Here is a 16,567-nt window from a genome sequence, read left to right as displayed (position 1 = left end):
TCGTGGACATGCGGATAAAGTAATAAATATCAAATAGGCATGGCATGAAGATAATTCACGTGCAGTCTTTGATTGTTTACACTTGGGTGAAGGATTACAACTAGAATATGCTTTCTTGTCTAATATAATTACAATTTTAAGTGCTTTGCCTGTACGTTTAATCCCATAGTGTTTTAAATTCACCAGAAACTCACGCCAATGTAACTGTTTTGCAGAGCAGAATGGGCCCTCGTTCAGCAGCCACGGCAACGATAGCAGAAACCGTCACGGCAGATAATCCTCCCAAGCCACAGCCGCCCTTGCAGATAGTGTGGAAAAATGTCGCCATTTTCGCATTCATTCACTTGGGAGCTCTTTATGGATTGTACTTGGCAATCACGACGGCCTGTCTCATTTCGTGGTTCTATGGTAAGACGCATTCTCTAATTCGAATATTAAGCTTGATATTTCATCAATTTTATTGATTGATTGAACAATCTACAGCGCAATAACCCTGGTGACAAAATTCCGATTATCTTTGAAAACATCTTTGTTTCCATTATATTTCCTTGAAGCAGTGCGTCTTGTTTTCTTTTCTTTTTGCTTCATGATATTTCAAACAAGCAAAGTATTGGAAAATTCGTAAGTGATAAACAAAACGACAAACGTGGTTTGTCGTTTTGTCAGAGCTGCTTTCATACGTTCTCATATGAGAGGGTTTTTATTAAAATGTAAATTCTCCTAACAGCGCATTTGGAAGATTCCTTTCATGAATATTACAGCCTTGAAAGAGCGTCCTCTACTGGCATTTTTAATCTCAACCTACCCACCAGCTGAACTATAAGAAAGCAGAAATATGCCTGAAAATAAAACCAAGCAAAACATAATTTATAGAAATGATTACTACAGACTTAGTTTTTCAATGCACTTCACAAGTGATCCTTCTGCTTCATTCTTGGTGGTGGATCAGCATTTTCAATAAAGAGAGAGAGACGTGTGTGTAACAAGAACATTGTTAAATCACGAGATTCTCTTGGTGGCTACAGAAATTCGAATAACATTTGTACGGAATAAAAAAAAAATGTTATATAAAGTTAAGAGCTTAGTTTTTAATAGTTCATTTGCAAATTGAAGAACTTCTGAAGGACTATACCCTGAAAGCAATGAATGGATTCTAGAAAAATATATAAATGTATTTATATTAAATCACAGAACTGTAAAATTTAGCATTTACGCATTTTAGAGTTTGTGTGTGTGTGGTCAAGTATTCCTCGTGAGCTCTCAGTGCCAAGAATCATCGCATCCTCACTACGGCTTCTATTCATCAAAGCAACCTAAGACTGTTGTTGACAGAAAACGTAGAGTATATTTATTAATGAATTCCATTGATAGAAATATTTTAAAAAGTACAAAAAAGTCATTTTTTTGGAATATTTTCCACCAACGAAAAGGTTACCGACACCTGTAGTGCAATGTGCTGTTTAAAGGACTGAAGGTCAAATAATCCGGACAGACCACAAGCTTCACAAGGTGCTTCACAAGCCACTTCCAGCCTCCGCTGAGCACGATAATAGCCTCGCACTGGAAGATGATAAATACATTCATAAACACATAAAGCGGGATTCGAACAAACAACCAATTAGTTGCACAGCGGATAAGCCACCCGCTCCACCAAGGAGGCCATCAAATACTGAAGGTATGCAAATGCTAAAATGAATGAGCAGCTCGAGGGGAACTAAATATAGATTGCATATACTATCATCATGCGGTTGAAAAAAGTATTATTTAGTATCCCCACTCACCGCGTGGAACTGGATTTATGACAGCTCAGTGCTGATCTCGTTCCACTAAAGTGAACTACTGTCTTAGAATTTTTTTTTTCCCCTGTTACACATATGTCTCTCTCTCTGTCTATTGAACAAAATTCTGACACCGTTTCCAAAGCCGGTTACCATGAGCATTCAAGAAAGTTGCGTTTTGAAAGTGTTGTGGAATAATTCGATTTTTACACCGCTTTCACGCCATCGGTAACCGGATGAACGAAAATAAATGTTCTGCAACAAACGGAATTATCTTTTCGAAAGTGCAGAGCGATGCGGATTAAAAATAATAATAGCCGTGACTGGTGCAGACCATGGAGATTATGACACATTATGCAATTCTCTGCGTATTTCTGCTATTGCTTTTCACTTATTTTAATGTGCTCGAGTGATGGCCAGTGTATTCCATTAGGTCGATAACCTAACCACGATCTTCGAAGAGCTTATGAAATCGCCTCACTAGTTCATTTTCAAGGTTTCATTACTAGACAGCACAGTTCTGAACTGTTTGTTTTCCTTCAGGGAAGGAGAAAAATGTTCTTCGACGTCACCGACCTGCAAAACAGAAGAACAGGAATCACTGCGGAGAACCAATAGCTCGGAGCAGTGCTGTAGGTTGTGGAACTCTAAAAAGGAAATAATAAAGAGAACACAAACATGTCTCTACGGAAATCGTGTCGTCTGTCAGTTCGAAAATACGACTTGGAGTTGTACGGTTACTCACCAGGTTGCAAGGCTAACTGCGTGTTTTTTTTTTTTTTTTTAGCGCTTGCGTTTAAATTAAAAAAACGTTTGATGTTGATGCATGAGGCTTTGTCTGTAAGACGATGACAACACAAAGCCAGACCATTACCGTATCTTACGCTTCTCAGGAAATTTCCCCCAAAGAACATCCGTTGAAATGTTGATTAATAAATTGTTGATTGATAAATATCATTAATAAACAATCCCAAGATTCCGTCTCATCAGCAGACATCACCTTACTTTTGAACTTGGAAATCCTTTCCGAACACGTTTCTTAGCGCATCACCAAATTTTTGTAGCAGTTTTTAAATGAAGCGCAACTGCCGCTTATTTCAAAAAGGACAAAACACACGATCCCACTTTACCATATGCCACTTCTCAGTAACACAAACTATAACTTGGAAAGAAAGGGCAGATGACTTTGCAGAGAGATTTGCACTCACCATAAAACTGCCCTTCGATGGTTAGTCCAAAAATTGTTTGATTGTTTATGGAAGTTTTTTCACTTGGCTGTGCTACTAATTATATATTGGGTTTTATCCTTTATCCAAGTGTTAACAAACAAAGTATACCACCTTTACCACGAGTTGCCCCAGTCCTGAAGATACTTCAGGCACAAATTAGTAGCATAGCTAAGTGAAAAAACTTCCATAAACTTATCTCTAATCCAGAGAATTTTAATAATGGGGTGTGACACCCTTTAGCAACTCGTATAGGTAAATACGACTTCTCCATCGCTTCCACCTTAGTGTCACCGCCTCTGGGTCTGCCTTCCACTGATGAGACCTCAATAAAGGTCGAAACTGTTCTGGGTCATGGCCCTTCCCTTAATGCATAGCATTATTCATATCCGCAAGGAGTATCTTAGTATCTCCCATAGTGCAAAGCACTATGGGAGATACTAAGGCAAGTGATGAGAACCTATACCACCTTTACCAGGAGTTGCCTCAGTCCTGAAAGTACTTCAGGCGCAAACTTTGTTTTCTAACATTTGGATAAAACCCAATATATAACTGTTTGATTGTATTCTGGATTTTGCCATTAATTAAAACAATTCAATGATTATTTTCACTTTCAGATTTAATATTCATTCTTTCAGACTGTTGAATTTTTATTGAAAGAAAAAGGGGGTGACATTCATTTCTCGAAAGATTATGTTACAAGAAAGCGTAAGCTGTGGCATGCTGAACTGCTGAGTTTATCAAAACAGGTCCATTTGGATTTTGCATGTTTACCTCAATCGTCTAATTCCTCTTTTGGTTCATGTTCGCTCAGAACTTATAAATTTGAAGACAAAATTTATATCATCTGAGGACATTTCTTCGATGCTAGTTTTTTTTCACGGAACAAAATGATGATCCAAGTCGACTGCTACGAGCAATGGGAAACAAAATACTGCTTACTTAATTCAGTTTATCATTAAATACTAAACCTCAGTTAACTACATTACAGTCGTCCAAAAAAATATTCCTAGTCGTATTTTACAATACTAATTTCAGATCTACTGACGGGTTTAACTTCATGTCTCATTTGTCACCATTTTCTCAGATCAATCATGAGTAGATTTCACTTATGGTTAACTTGTACTGAATAACGTAGTTTTTTCAGCAATCGATATCGTAAATAGAAACAGTTTTTGTCATTTTTATTTAGCATTATGTTGGTTACGATAAAAATATTCAAGAAATTTTTGGATTCCTTTACCATGGTTGTAAATGTTAATGCATCATAATAATAGTAAGTTTTTGTTCGCAGAATGATCGATACAGAATGTCGATGTTTCCTCCGCAGGTGTGATATTGGGTATCTGCAACGGACTCGGAGTAACAGCAGGAGCACACAGATTATGGTCGCACAGATCCTATAAAGCAAAATGGCCGCTTCGTCTAGTCTTAGTAATCTTCAACTGCCTCGCATGTCAGGTAAGCAATGCCGTCATTCCTGATCATAAACTAACACGTGCAGCGCTGTCTCATCAGAGCGCGCAGTATCCATTTCCTTTTCGCAGTCATTGAATTTGAAAGATTGCTTCTCTGCGAATATTATGTAAATAATCTTCATTTTAATCGTAACAAAATGGTTTCACCTTAGCCTTGCCACACATGTGAGGTTTCTAAAGACCATTCATTTGATTTTTGAAGGTGATCAAAATGTCCTCCGTTGAGATCAGAGTGAAACTGTAAACATTTTTCATTTCGTAATAATTTCACTTGCAAGGGATGGAAATGTATAACACCTGAACAGCGAGGGTGGGAAAAGGGACCAAACGTGAAATTTTCAAGGAAAGGGTCGTCATGTCTCTAATAAGTAATAAGGCAATCTTACACCAGACGCGAACTCTGTCTTCCACTTAAAGACGTTGACAATTGGAACTCCCAGCCTGCTGGCTGGCCAGTGGAGACGCCGTACAACGAAGCGGGTTGCTGACCTATTAAAGTGCATAAAATATTAAACCGATGCCTACCACCACATCCATTTATGAGGGTGTTGCACCCCCGTTCATGAATGCTACAAATGAATTTAGGGCTGTCGTGATTCTTTTTAAATTTTAGCATTAAAAAATAGGCAACGTTCCCAACCACTCGTGGTCCTTCCCTTTGAGTCCGTAATGCATTTTCCCCAAATGGTGTCCTTCCAGACTTTATCGAACACACGCGCATTCATTCGCCTGCAGAATTTTTTTCTGGAGAAGAGTACGAGGCGGAACCGGCAACGGTCAGTCACGTGCAGGGTATCGATTCTTTAATTTCGTTACTCCGACTTCCTCGTAACAGCGTTAGAGGAGACGACAGAAGAGGCGGTGGTTTCCATGGCGACCGACTTGGGCAGATGCAATTCATAAATCACGCCATCTCCTTGTCTGCTGATCAAAAAAAAAAAAAAAAAAACCCTTCTACCCCTATTTAAGTTACTCGGGGTTTGCTATTATCGAGTGCCTGCGGTACTATCACACTCTTACGAGGCAATGAAAAAAAAAAACTTTTCTACTTGTTAAACAACATCATTAATCAAATATCCAGACAATGCTCTGTATTTGTCTGCGTTTAATTAACCTCGTATATTTCTGCGGTGAACATCGTAGGAAGGGACTAAAGTGCAAAAAGAGAAATATCAGAATACTCACAGTTCACTCCATAGCGGTTTTTATTTTTATACCGATACAAAATATCTAAATATAATCATCCATCAGAATGCAAAGAACTGTTAAATTATTACTGTTCCATACGCAATGCGTAGTACTTCTAACGCGTTACACTTCATAACTCGTGCTATACGTTAAATTGCATTATACGTGAAGTCCATTATATACGAGGTCTAATGCAATTACGTTTTAAAATTAAAAAATAAATAAATAAATGGGCTCGCTTAAGGGTTAAAGCTAGGTAACCTGGAGGTGGTCTCCATATAGCCTGTTCAGGCATGGAAAAGCAGGTGGCAGACAGACTTTGACTCACAGCGCAAAACATTGAATGATAATACTGAACACCTTCAGCGCCACTTGCAATGTCGTGCTTTCGTTTCTTCTGTAAACAGCTCGTCTACCGACTTCATAATCCCTGTCGTAGCAGGGATTATGAAATTATTATTTATGCTAATTACGACTCGATTAATTATAATACGTATTTGTTAACTGTTTGTGAATTTTATATCGATCGAGAATACAAATAATAATAACTTAATGCAAGCGAACGTACACTGGTAGTCTGACTTTCTGCATGGTGCCTGAGATCCACTCAATCAGAAACTTCATCAAACACACAAATGGTGAATATACGAAATCCAATGAATTATTTTAAGTTGCGCAATACTAAAGGAACTCAACTAAAAAAGAAAGAAAAAAGTCTTTGATCCCTTTGGATGTATACAACTTAAACATTTTTGATTACTTAGTATAAAATGATGGATATTTATTCAATATTCTTTAAAGTAAATTAATTTCTCAGATTAGAGTACTGCTGTGATTGCTTATACTGGAGCCTCCCATAAAGGTCGGTGACATTTCTCCTAATTTAGTCGCATTGAGAGACACAATGCGACTAAATCATATCGCAAATGCCATTTTGTTTTGAAACTTCGTTAAATTTGCCTTAGTGACTTATTTATTCAAAAAACAAAAATGTTCTGGCCGAAATAAGTTTTTATTGTTGGTGCAAAATGAGAAAAAATATAAATTTGGTTGAACTTATAATTATCACTTTTTCTCTCGTAAACCACATTAATTGTTATCAATTAATATTATTTGAAAGATAAGGCTACGAAGAGAGCAATCTAACAGTTACTAGCATTCTCCGCCCTTTGTGTGTGTGTGTAGGGGGGGGGGTGTTTGGAAGTACTACGCATTGCCTACCATTTCCTTAAGAGTATTCAATTATGAGACACGATTTGAATCCAGGTCATTCTAAAGTAAGCACGTTATTTCGAATTTATGTAAAAGCGTTCCGATAATCACTGCTGAAACGTTTTTGATTAAATATCGAGGAACAAGCGAACATTATCAAATGCCTTTAGAATCTATTTTTATCCCGAGTGCATGAATATTTGCACTCCGGATAAATCTCTAGCCTTGGAGAGACTAGATATAAATAAATCATGCTTACCGGATTGCATACATGGAATTGTGAAGTAGCCAATCTTGGGCTAGATTGGCTACTTCACATACACAATAGCCTAGAACAAGGAAAATATCCAAAAGACTGGAAAAACAGCCATAATCACACCAATTTTAAAGCCTAACAAACCTCAAGATCAACCAGGAAGTTATCGTCCAATTTCACTGGACGATAGATGATCAGTTCCAGGCAAATTGATGGAAAAAATTATACTTCAACGTTTGAACCACTATCTAAACAAAAATTGTATCCTACCACATTTTCATGCTGCCTTTAGAAGAAATCACTCTACAACTGATCAACGTTTCTATTTAACCCAGTTAATTCAAGATAATTTCCAGATCAAACCTACCAAATCAACCATTGCAGCTTTTATAGATTTTAGCAATGCCTTTGACATGGTGTGGAGGCAGAAACTCTTCCAAGCTTTGTCATATTGGAATAGAAGTAAAGGTTCTAAACTAGATTTATGACTTTCTAAGAAACAGAACAATTCAAGTTGGAATATATAATATTTCGTCCAAGAAAGTGATTTTTTATATATATATTGAGTCCATACACGACAGGATCAACCTGTAGCACATTAGTACCGTGTATGGGTTGGGAAAGAAGGTACTTGTTCACATTGGATTTGCATGACTGTACATTGTATTCCTTAGGGAACGCATCAAGGTGAAGACTGTTCCATATTATAGCAGTTACAGGGATGAAGGAGAAACCTGTTCTCTGGATTTCAAGATGCACTGTGTAGGGATGTTGAGGAGCAGCTGCACGTGTTCCAACGAGCTCAGTACTAAGTGGGGGAATTATTGATGCTATCTCAAATGAACATTTTCCATGTAAATATTTGTAGAAAACACATAGTGCGGAGACTGATCGTCTGTGCGAAAGTGGGGAGAGTGAGTTGGTAAGAGATGGGTCATTAATAAGTCTGATTGCTATCCTCTGTATTGAGTCGAGCATTTTGAGGGAGTTTTTTTGCCGGCCCCACCCGATATGGGAGCAGTATTCGATTAGACAGCGATTCCCTCAAGGCAATATTTTGAGCGCCCCTTCTTTTTTCCATCTACTTAAATGGCTTAGATAAAAATATAAATAAAGAAACAAAACAAAAAAGCTATGTTTGCTGATGACTTGGTCCTATTCTCAGCTCATAACAACTTAGAAAGCGCAAGGTCACTTGAACAAAGCCATTGAAAGTCTATCTACATATTGTCAAAACCAAAAAATCAAAATCAACCCTACTAATTCAGAAATTTTTGTATTTACCATTAATAATCACCTCAGAAAGTAGAGACCAACGATTAAGCTAAACAATCAACTAATTATATTTATATACTAATTACAACTAATTACGCTATATATCATGATATATAACGTATAGCCTCTCCCACTCAAATACCGCCCTCACTTTCTCGTGGTAGAACCTGTTGTCACAAACGAGACTCTGGTGACCGGGTATCGGCAGTATAACCGAAAAATCTACACGAGAGTAAATTCTTGTGTATAAAATGCATGTCCGGTTGTTGAGGTAGCAGCCCTACCACCAAAATAAGAACTCTGTGGGCTAACAACAAGCAAGTCTCCGTAAATTTAAATACTGTTTTTAAGTTGGATAAATGCAGAAATCGTTATGAAATCAACTAAGAAAGGAGATGGAAAAACTATAAAAATTGAAATATCGGGGGTTAGTGAATTAAGATGGAATCGTACTGGTAGAATACATTTTCCCATTGAGGGCGTGTTTCTTTATTCAGGGATGCCTAATATAACTGATATACATCCATATGGAGTTGGAATCCTCATGAGCAAAAGATTTAGTCAAGCCGTGATTAGGTGGGAACCAATTTCAGAACGAATAATAATAACCAATAATAAAATTAAAACTAAATTTGGAAGACTAAGAGTTGTTCAGTGCTATGCCTCATCTGAGAATGCATCCTTTGAAGAGAAAGAAAAGTTTTACAGTGTGCTTGATAAGACCTTGATGATGACACATGGTAACGAGAGCATACCTCTCATGGGTGACTTCAACTTAAGTTGGCACAAACAATGAGGGACTGGATAATATAATGGGCTAGCGTGGTTTGGGAGAGAGAAATATAAATGGTGAAATGTTGGTGGAACTGTGTGACAAATGCAAGTTACTAATAGGTGATACAATCTTCCAGCGTAAGAGAATACATTACATACAGTAACCTGGTCACCAGATGGCAAAACACAGAATCGTATAGATCATATTTCCATCAGCCAAAGGTGCAGGAAATTGTTATTAGATGTCCAAAATAAAAGAAGTGCTATATTTGGCTCAGATCATCATCTAATAATAGGATACATGCAGTTATATATTCGAAAAAATCATCAGGGGAGAACATTTAATAGATGGAAATTTGATGTTCTAAATTACAAAATGCTGAAGTCGGCGATAGGTTTAAAATAAAGTTAAGGGAAAATATGGATAGTTGATGGAGGAGAGGATATAAGGAATGATGATATAGAGGCTAAATGGAAAAAACGTAAAAATGTCCTTAATAACATGTTTTAGGATATGCTAAAAGAAAGAAAGAAGAATGGTTATCAATGGAAACTTGGGAGACTAGTGCAAGAAAGGGGAAAAAAATAAAGCTGAAATTATGTGCAAAAAATATTCCTTAAAAGGAAAAAAAATGAACTCAAAAACAAATATAAGATTTTAAATAAAAAAAGTTAAGAGAAGTGTTAGAAAAGATAAACGGCAATGGTTTGAAGCACTGGCATCGAGGACACAACAAACTACAGATACGAATAACCGTTGAGTTACAGAGCATTATAAGAAGACTTTCTAGAGAAGCCATGCAAAAGAATGTCTCAGTGAAGAATCTCAAAGCAAAAATTTTAGCGTCAACAGAAGAACAATTGGAAAGGCGGAGACAACATTTTAGTCAAAAGTTGAACAATAGCAGTGATAGAAATAAGATAAAAAAAGGAGTAGATGAATTAAAAATTGACACCAACCCACCATCTAAATTGGAGATTTAAAAAAAAAAAAGCTATTAAAGAAATGAAAAATGAGAAAGTGGCTGGAGATGATGGCATCCCGGCAGAGGTTTTAAAATCTGACACGACAACAATCACAGATATGCTCTGCCAACCATTCCAAGATATCTGGGGAAAAGAGAAATTCCCTAGGGATTGGAATACAGGAATAACAGTAAAAATACCAAACAAAGGAGATTTAGGAAACCATAATAATTGGAGGGGAATAAACTTGCCATGTGTCATTAGCAAATATCCTGAAAAACTATTGTTTCAAGAATTTTAGATGAGGAAACAGTATTATAAGACTTTCTGGAAGAAAAAGAGAGCAGTCTGGTTTTAGGCCAAATAGATCATGTATAAACCACATTAACACCTTAAGAATAATAATCGAATAGTCGAATGAATTTAACTCTCCTTTATATTTGCTGTTTGTGGATTATAAAAAATTCTTCGACTCCATTGCTAGCGATTGTGTGTGTGGAATGCCACAGAAGATAATAAACCACACACGGGAAGGATATAACAAATTCTAACGGCAGATGTTGCTTGATGGATATCTGTCACAACTCTTTCAAACTGTATATGGAGTGCGACAAGGATGTCTGCTATCTCCCTTATTAGTTATATTGGTGCTAGATTAAGTTCTAAAACAGAAAGCAATGAAACATGCCAAAGGAATATCATGGGAAATAAAACTTTTGGTGATCTATGCAGATCTATAATAAAATTATACATATATTTATCTAATTGCTCACAGACATGAAGATATCCAAAACAAACTAACCACATTACAAGAAGAATCAATGGAAGTCGGTTTGAAAATAAATACAAGCAAAACAGAAGAAATGAGAATCAAGGTGAAGAACAAAGCATCAAGTACAATTGAAAATGGAAAAATCTAAATCGTTTCACATTTTACATATCTCAGCAGTGTTTTATCTTCCGATGGAGGAACAGTTAGAGATGTTGATATAAGGATTCGACAGGCAAGAGTGCATATGCTGAACTTAGTAGAGTATGGAAAATGAAAAATATGCACACAGATAGAAAATTAAAAATATTTAATGCACGTATTAAATCAGTTCTTTTATATGGACTTGAAACATGGCTGGTTTCAAAGGAAATACAAAGAAAACTACAAACATTCATAAACCGATGTCTGCGGAGCATAGTCGGTGGTCACAAATGATTACTAAGGAAGACCTCTGGAAAAGAACAAATGGCCGTCTTAAAAATACATGGAGGATTGACTTTAATAGAATGTGATAAGAAGAGTTCTGCTCAACTAAGAGACCAACAGTAAGGATAAGGAACCGATGGAAACAGTTTACAGCTTCCGATGTTGAATCTGGGACAGAAGATGATATGGCGGACTCATGTTTTCCTTCCTCAAAACAGGCGTACCGGCAAGAAGAATACACCCGATTAACTGACATAATACACTAACCCATCCCACAGCTTTGGTTGCTTCGACGAAGTTAAAAAATAATTTAGCCAATTTGCCTATTTCGCGACATAAAAAATTCGAGTTTGCAGGATGGGACAAAAAAAAATTTTATGTGCGACCAGCTAATTCACCGAAGAGTTTCTTCTAAAGGTTCATCTACTGAAGGGAGGGATTCGAATCCAGGTCTTTCCAACCGAAAGACGAGCGTTCGCATCATCCACGGCGACTGCGCAGTTACTTTAGATAACGGGTCTGAAGCATTTAGAAGAAGTGGAGATGACATAAAGATTCCCTTCAGGAGAACTGAATCCTGTTCAAGAAGAACTGAATCCTACTAACAAATGCTGGTTGATAAACGTGTTCAGTGGTGGTTAAAGCCGAATTACTATTAATGTGGCGTTCAAATGAATGCGCAACCTTAGTTAAGGAGAACATTATTGGTTTAATATAATCGACGATAGGATAATAATAAAAAAATCAATATCGGAATATCGTATTTAAATCAACATTAGCTGAAGTCTTCTTCGAACTTGCAAGAATGTGGGCTGGAGTAGGATATCTGGATACGTGTTCGCTTTCCCATCTGTGTAAGGTTTCTAATTGCACTATGGGAATGGATGGTTATGAATATCCTTAATCCCTTAACCTACAAAGACGTCTGTGACACGTCTTTTGTTTATTGCACCAAAATTGATTTTGAATTTTGGTTTCACATATAAATACAACCGAATAGAGACGCTAGACAATCTTGTGCCTATTTCCTTTCAGCCGAGAAAAGTTGCCAACGGCGTGTATCGGCTATTTCGTTTGCGTTTGCACAAATTCATCATTTTTTTTCAAATAACGATGAATTTGATCCAGCAAATCACCGCCGCCCAAAACTCGCCTAAACATTCGGTAGAAAAACGACCGCTTTCTGATTTTTAATTGGTACGTTAAGGGGTTAAGTGGAGATGAATTTCATCAGGTATCGCACCACCAGTGATTATTGTAGACCTCAGATGAGGCCAAAAATGCCACTTGCTATCTCAAGAGCTGGATTTCCCGATTATCTTACCTTTAGAGCACCCACAACACTGTAGATTTACGATCTCCTGTGAGTGGGATTATGATAATAATATTATAACAATACATCATAAAAATTGGGATAACATTTGACAGGTTACGTGAGAGGATAAATGCGCTTCTTACGTGAACTGAACGATGCCGTAGCGACTCAATGCTCAGCATTACAACCTAACCTTTTCTTTTCCATAAAAGATATTTTGTTTCTAATTTTGAAAATTTAACTATAGTCTTACACCCCCCCCCCCCAAGTTCAAAATGTTCTTTGAAGATTTGTACCGTTTTCAACCATAGTAACTAAACAAAAATATTTCGCCACCGATAATCGCAAACACGGCACTCCCCTAACAAGACAGCCGGTTATTTCGAGTGACGCCAGACGTTATCGACGAACAAAACCAGAGAAGCGTTGTTTTTCATAAGAAGCCCTTTTATTGTTGTGGACGTATACGTACATAACCTAGAGATTAGTATAAGATCGTCCCATATTTATTCGATAACAACCTCGTGGTTATCCACGTTGCCTTGTGAGGCGAATTTCTGCTCAGATCCAGAAAATGCTCAGTTCAGCTCTGCTCTCGTATCTGAGAGGTTATCTTTCATTGATTGTGACCTCAGGAATGCTCCGATTCTACCCCTCGACAAAAAATGGTTGAGGTCCACACGAAGTTGGGAGCAATCGCAGCGTCAAAACGTAAAAATAGGTTAGGGTTAAGTTCCATGCGTTTTCCTTCATTTGGCAGCAAAACTCAAATTTCCAGTTTTCTAATCTCAGTTCCAATCATTTGGGACGTAGATGATTTTTATCATCAGATGGAGATTGCATCAGTGCACTTATTGGAGTTCTGACGAGTGTAAAATAGCTGTTTGTCTCTGAAGCAGTATGTTTATTTAATTTTTCACTTTCCCACAGTACTACCCCCTGCTATAAGTGGTCAGCCCTCAGTGGGTGTCGACGTTGGAACAAAAAAAAAAAGTACAGTTGTTTGGAAATCGCGGTGCAATATGAGCATGCGTGAGTAATTTACTACAGCTGAAAACTTGAAATATTAAAAAATATAACATAAAGAATGCATTTAAAAATCTTAAGATTTTCGCGATATCATTCCTTCACTTTCTCACCCCCCACCCCCAGGAAAAATTTAATATAGCGAGTATATATATCGTGTTATAGAATTAAATTAAAATATATCTGGAGGAAAAAAATATATTACATTAAAATAAGATAACATATAAAAAAAATCATTTTACACAATTTTGTATGATAATTCCCATACTTTAGGAATAGCAAGAACGTCATTACGGTTTAGATTTGGTCTGTGACATAAGGCTTCAGCACTTTCTTTATATAAACGTTCATGTTTATATAAAGATCTATGTAGAAGTTTGGTCTTTTTCCAATGGATCCTATAGTTTGGGTTTTCAACTCCGTGTTATCTACCTATCTGTCCATAGTAAGACTATTTACAGGAGCATTTAACCTCGTACACGCCAATCAGAAGTGAGAGTTTGTCTTTAGGAGAAGGTAACAAGTTATAGATCTGGTTGATTGGCTTGTAGGTAGTGGCAAGTTTGTATTTCTTCATAATTTTTGAAATACGTTCGGAGATACCTTTGACATAAGGTATGGGAATCCTACGGCCTTGTTCTTGTCTAGGATGATGTGTGGATTGACTGATGATTTTTGAGTTGTTTTAAGATTGTATCCATTGAGTATGGCTGTATTTTTGATTATTTTCAATTCTTGGTTTAGAGATTCTTCGGAGGAGCAGAATCTGCGTGCTCTGGTTACAAATGATTTAACGATACCAAATTTTTGAGATGGATGATGAGAAAAACTGTGAATGTAACGACCTGAAAATGTTTACTTATTAACACTTATTACTGTGGTTATTACGTGTGTTTGTTTAGTCATTCTCATTACTTGCATGTATGGGGTCCCTAAAATACACAAGGAAACCACTCCACTAAGACCAATTGTACATCGAATTGACTCCCCTATTTATAAGTTATCTAAGCATCTGGCAAAATTCCTGAAAGCTTTTACAGGTTCTTCTAACTCCTGCATTAAGTATTCTGAACATTTTTTTCCGTGATTAAAGTAGTACTCGTACATCTGCAAAAAAATAATGATATCTCTGCCAACAAAAAGGCATTCTGAAGTCAGGCAACTTCATATTTAGAATTGCGATCGAGAAACAAAATTTTGGGTTAGCTATGGACAACCCTCTATCACTATACTAGTAATTATAAACTTGGAAGCCTTAGAGGAAAAAGCAACAAACACTCCTATTGAAGCCAAGAATGTGGATAAGATATCTATATGATAATGGTTTCTTGAAGGAGTGCTGTTGTCCACATTTGCTCCAAGAGTTCTTGAAACCACCGTAACAACCAACATCCGAGGATAAAATTAACAGTCGAATTAGAAGTTAACAGCTGCTTCCTTTTCTTGATGTAAAACTTACTCTTTCGTTTGAAAAACTAAAGATCTCTAGCTGCAGAAAACCTATTCATACAACAGACATCTCCACGCTTAGTCCTTTATCATTATCCACCTCAAAGGCTTGGTACTATTTCTACTTCGGGAACCCGCGCGTACAATCTCATTAGCGATGAAGAAGAGATTGCCAAAGAATTAAAATCGCTTTTATCGATTTTTCAGAAGAATGATTATCGTAAACAATCGACTTCTAAACTCCTCTTTAATTCTCCTACACACACACACACACCGTGTCAAAATAATGATGTGAAAGGTTAAATCATCATTCCGTATATCTGCCCTATTTCTATCAAGTTGGCGAAAATCCTCAAAAAATATGAGATTCGTACTTTATTCACCAGTAGTAGGGGTGGCGGTTCTGACCAGATCAAGATCAAGATAAGATAAGGAATCGTGACGTGATTGGTTGATGACGTCATTGTGTGCATGGCTTCATGGGTCTGGAATGTTTGGAATTTCCGTCTGGGCAACTGTGTCACTGGCTTCAGCTCTTGTGTTTTGGTTCGCGTATGGGATTATGGGTGATGGTAGAGATAAGGATTCGTGTTGTGATTGGTGGTGCAATTCTGACAAGATGAAGATCAAGATAAGATAAGGAATGGTGACGTGGGTGTGTGTTGTTTTCAGATGTAGATAAGTGACGTCATTTGTAAATAAGTGACGTTGTTGTTTTGAATGGAAAGGATGATATTAGTGGATAAGAAATCGTGTCGTGATTGGTGGGACACTTCTGACCAGATCAAGATCAAGATAAGATAAGGAATCGTGACGCGAATGTTTGTTATGAGATGTAGATAAGTGACGTCATTTGTTAGTTGTAAATAAGTGACGTTATTGTTTTGAATGGAAAGGGAAATATATTAGTGTATAAGAAATCGTGTTGTCATTGGTGGACACTTCTGACAAGATCTAGATCAAGATAAGATAAAAATCGTGACGTTATGTCTTTGTGTGGTATTTTGGTTTGGCTATGGATTTGTGGGCCATGTTTTGAGATAAGATATCTTTGAATTTTCCCAGGGTGACACACATCCGTCATTGTCGTCTGTGGGAATTCTTAGAGTATGTCGTGATAGCAGGTGTGCTTAGATTTTTCTGAATAATTAATTATATACTGGTGTCACTCAAACATACGGTTTTTTTTTATTTATTTTATACAGATGTTTGTACTAATTTTCCAATACATTTGGGGTATTTGTTTCCTGTTAAAGGGTGGGAATTCTTAGAGTAAGTCGTGATGGGTTCAGTCTTTCGAGCTTTTCTGAATAATTAATTATATACTGATGTCACTCAAACACACATACTTTTTTTTTCCCATACCTCATCTGTATTTTCTTCTATATTCATTTCTAATCAAGTTCATATTTTATTCATAATTCAT

The 16,567-nt window shown here is 36.9% G+C and overlaps 1 protein-coding gene across 1 annotated transcript in view; it reads left to right on the top strand.

Moving 5' to 3' along the window:
* The first annotated feature begins 221 nt into the window (after window positions 1–221).
* LOC150095821 (acyl-CoA Delta-9 desaturase-like) overlaps window positions 222–16,567 on the top strand; it is a 33,657-nt gene continuing 17,311 nt past the window's right edge. The window contains exons 1-2 of the mRNA XM_090409540.1: window positions 222–408; window positions 4,335–4,465. Coding sequence (XP_090265666.1) covers window positions 222–408; window positions 4,335–4,465 — 318 coding nt within the window. The remainder of the gene's footprint in view (window positions 409–4,334; window positions 4,466–16,567) is intronic.

Source organism: Typopeltis vanoorti, chromosome 19 (genome assembly GCF_054136105.1).
Source record: "Typopeltis vanoorti isolate ZY-2024b chromosome 19, IOZ_Tvanoo_1.0, whole genome shotgun sequence".
Taxonomy (NCBI): domain Eukaryota; kingdom Metazoa; phylum Arthropoda; class Arachnida; order Uropygi; family Thelyphonidae; genus Typopeltis; species Typopeltis vanoorti.
Note: the sequence above shows the minus strand (reverse complement) of the source record. Positions and strands in the feature narration are given on the sequence as shown.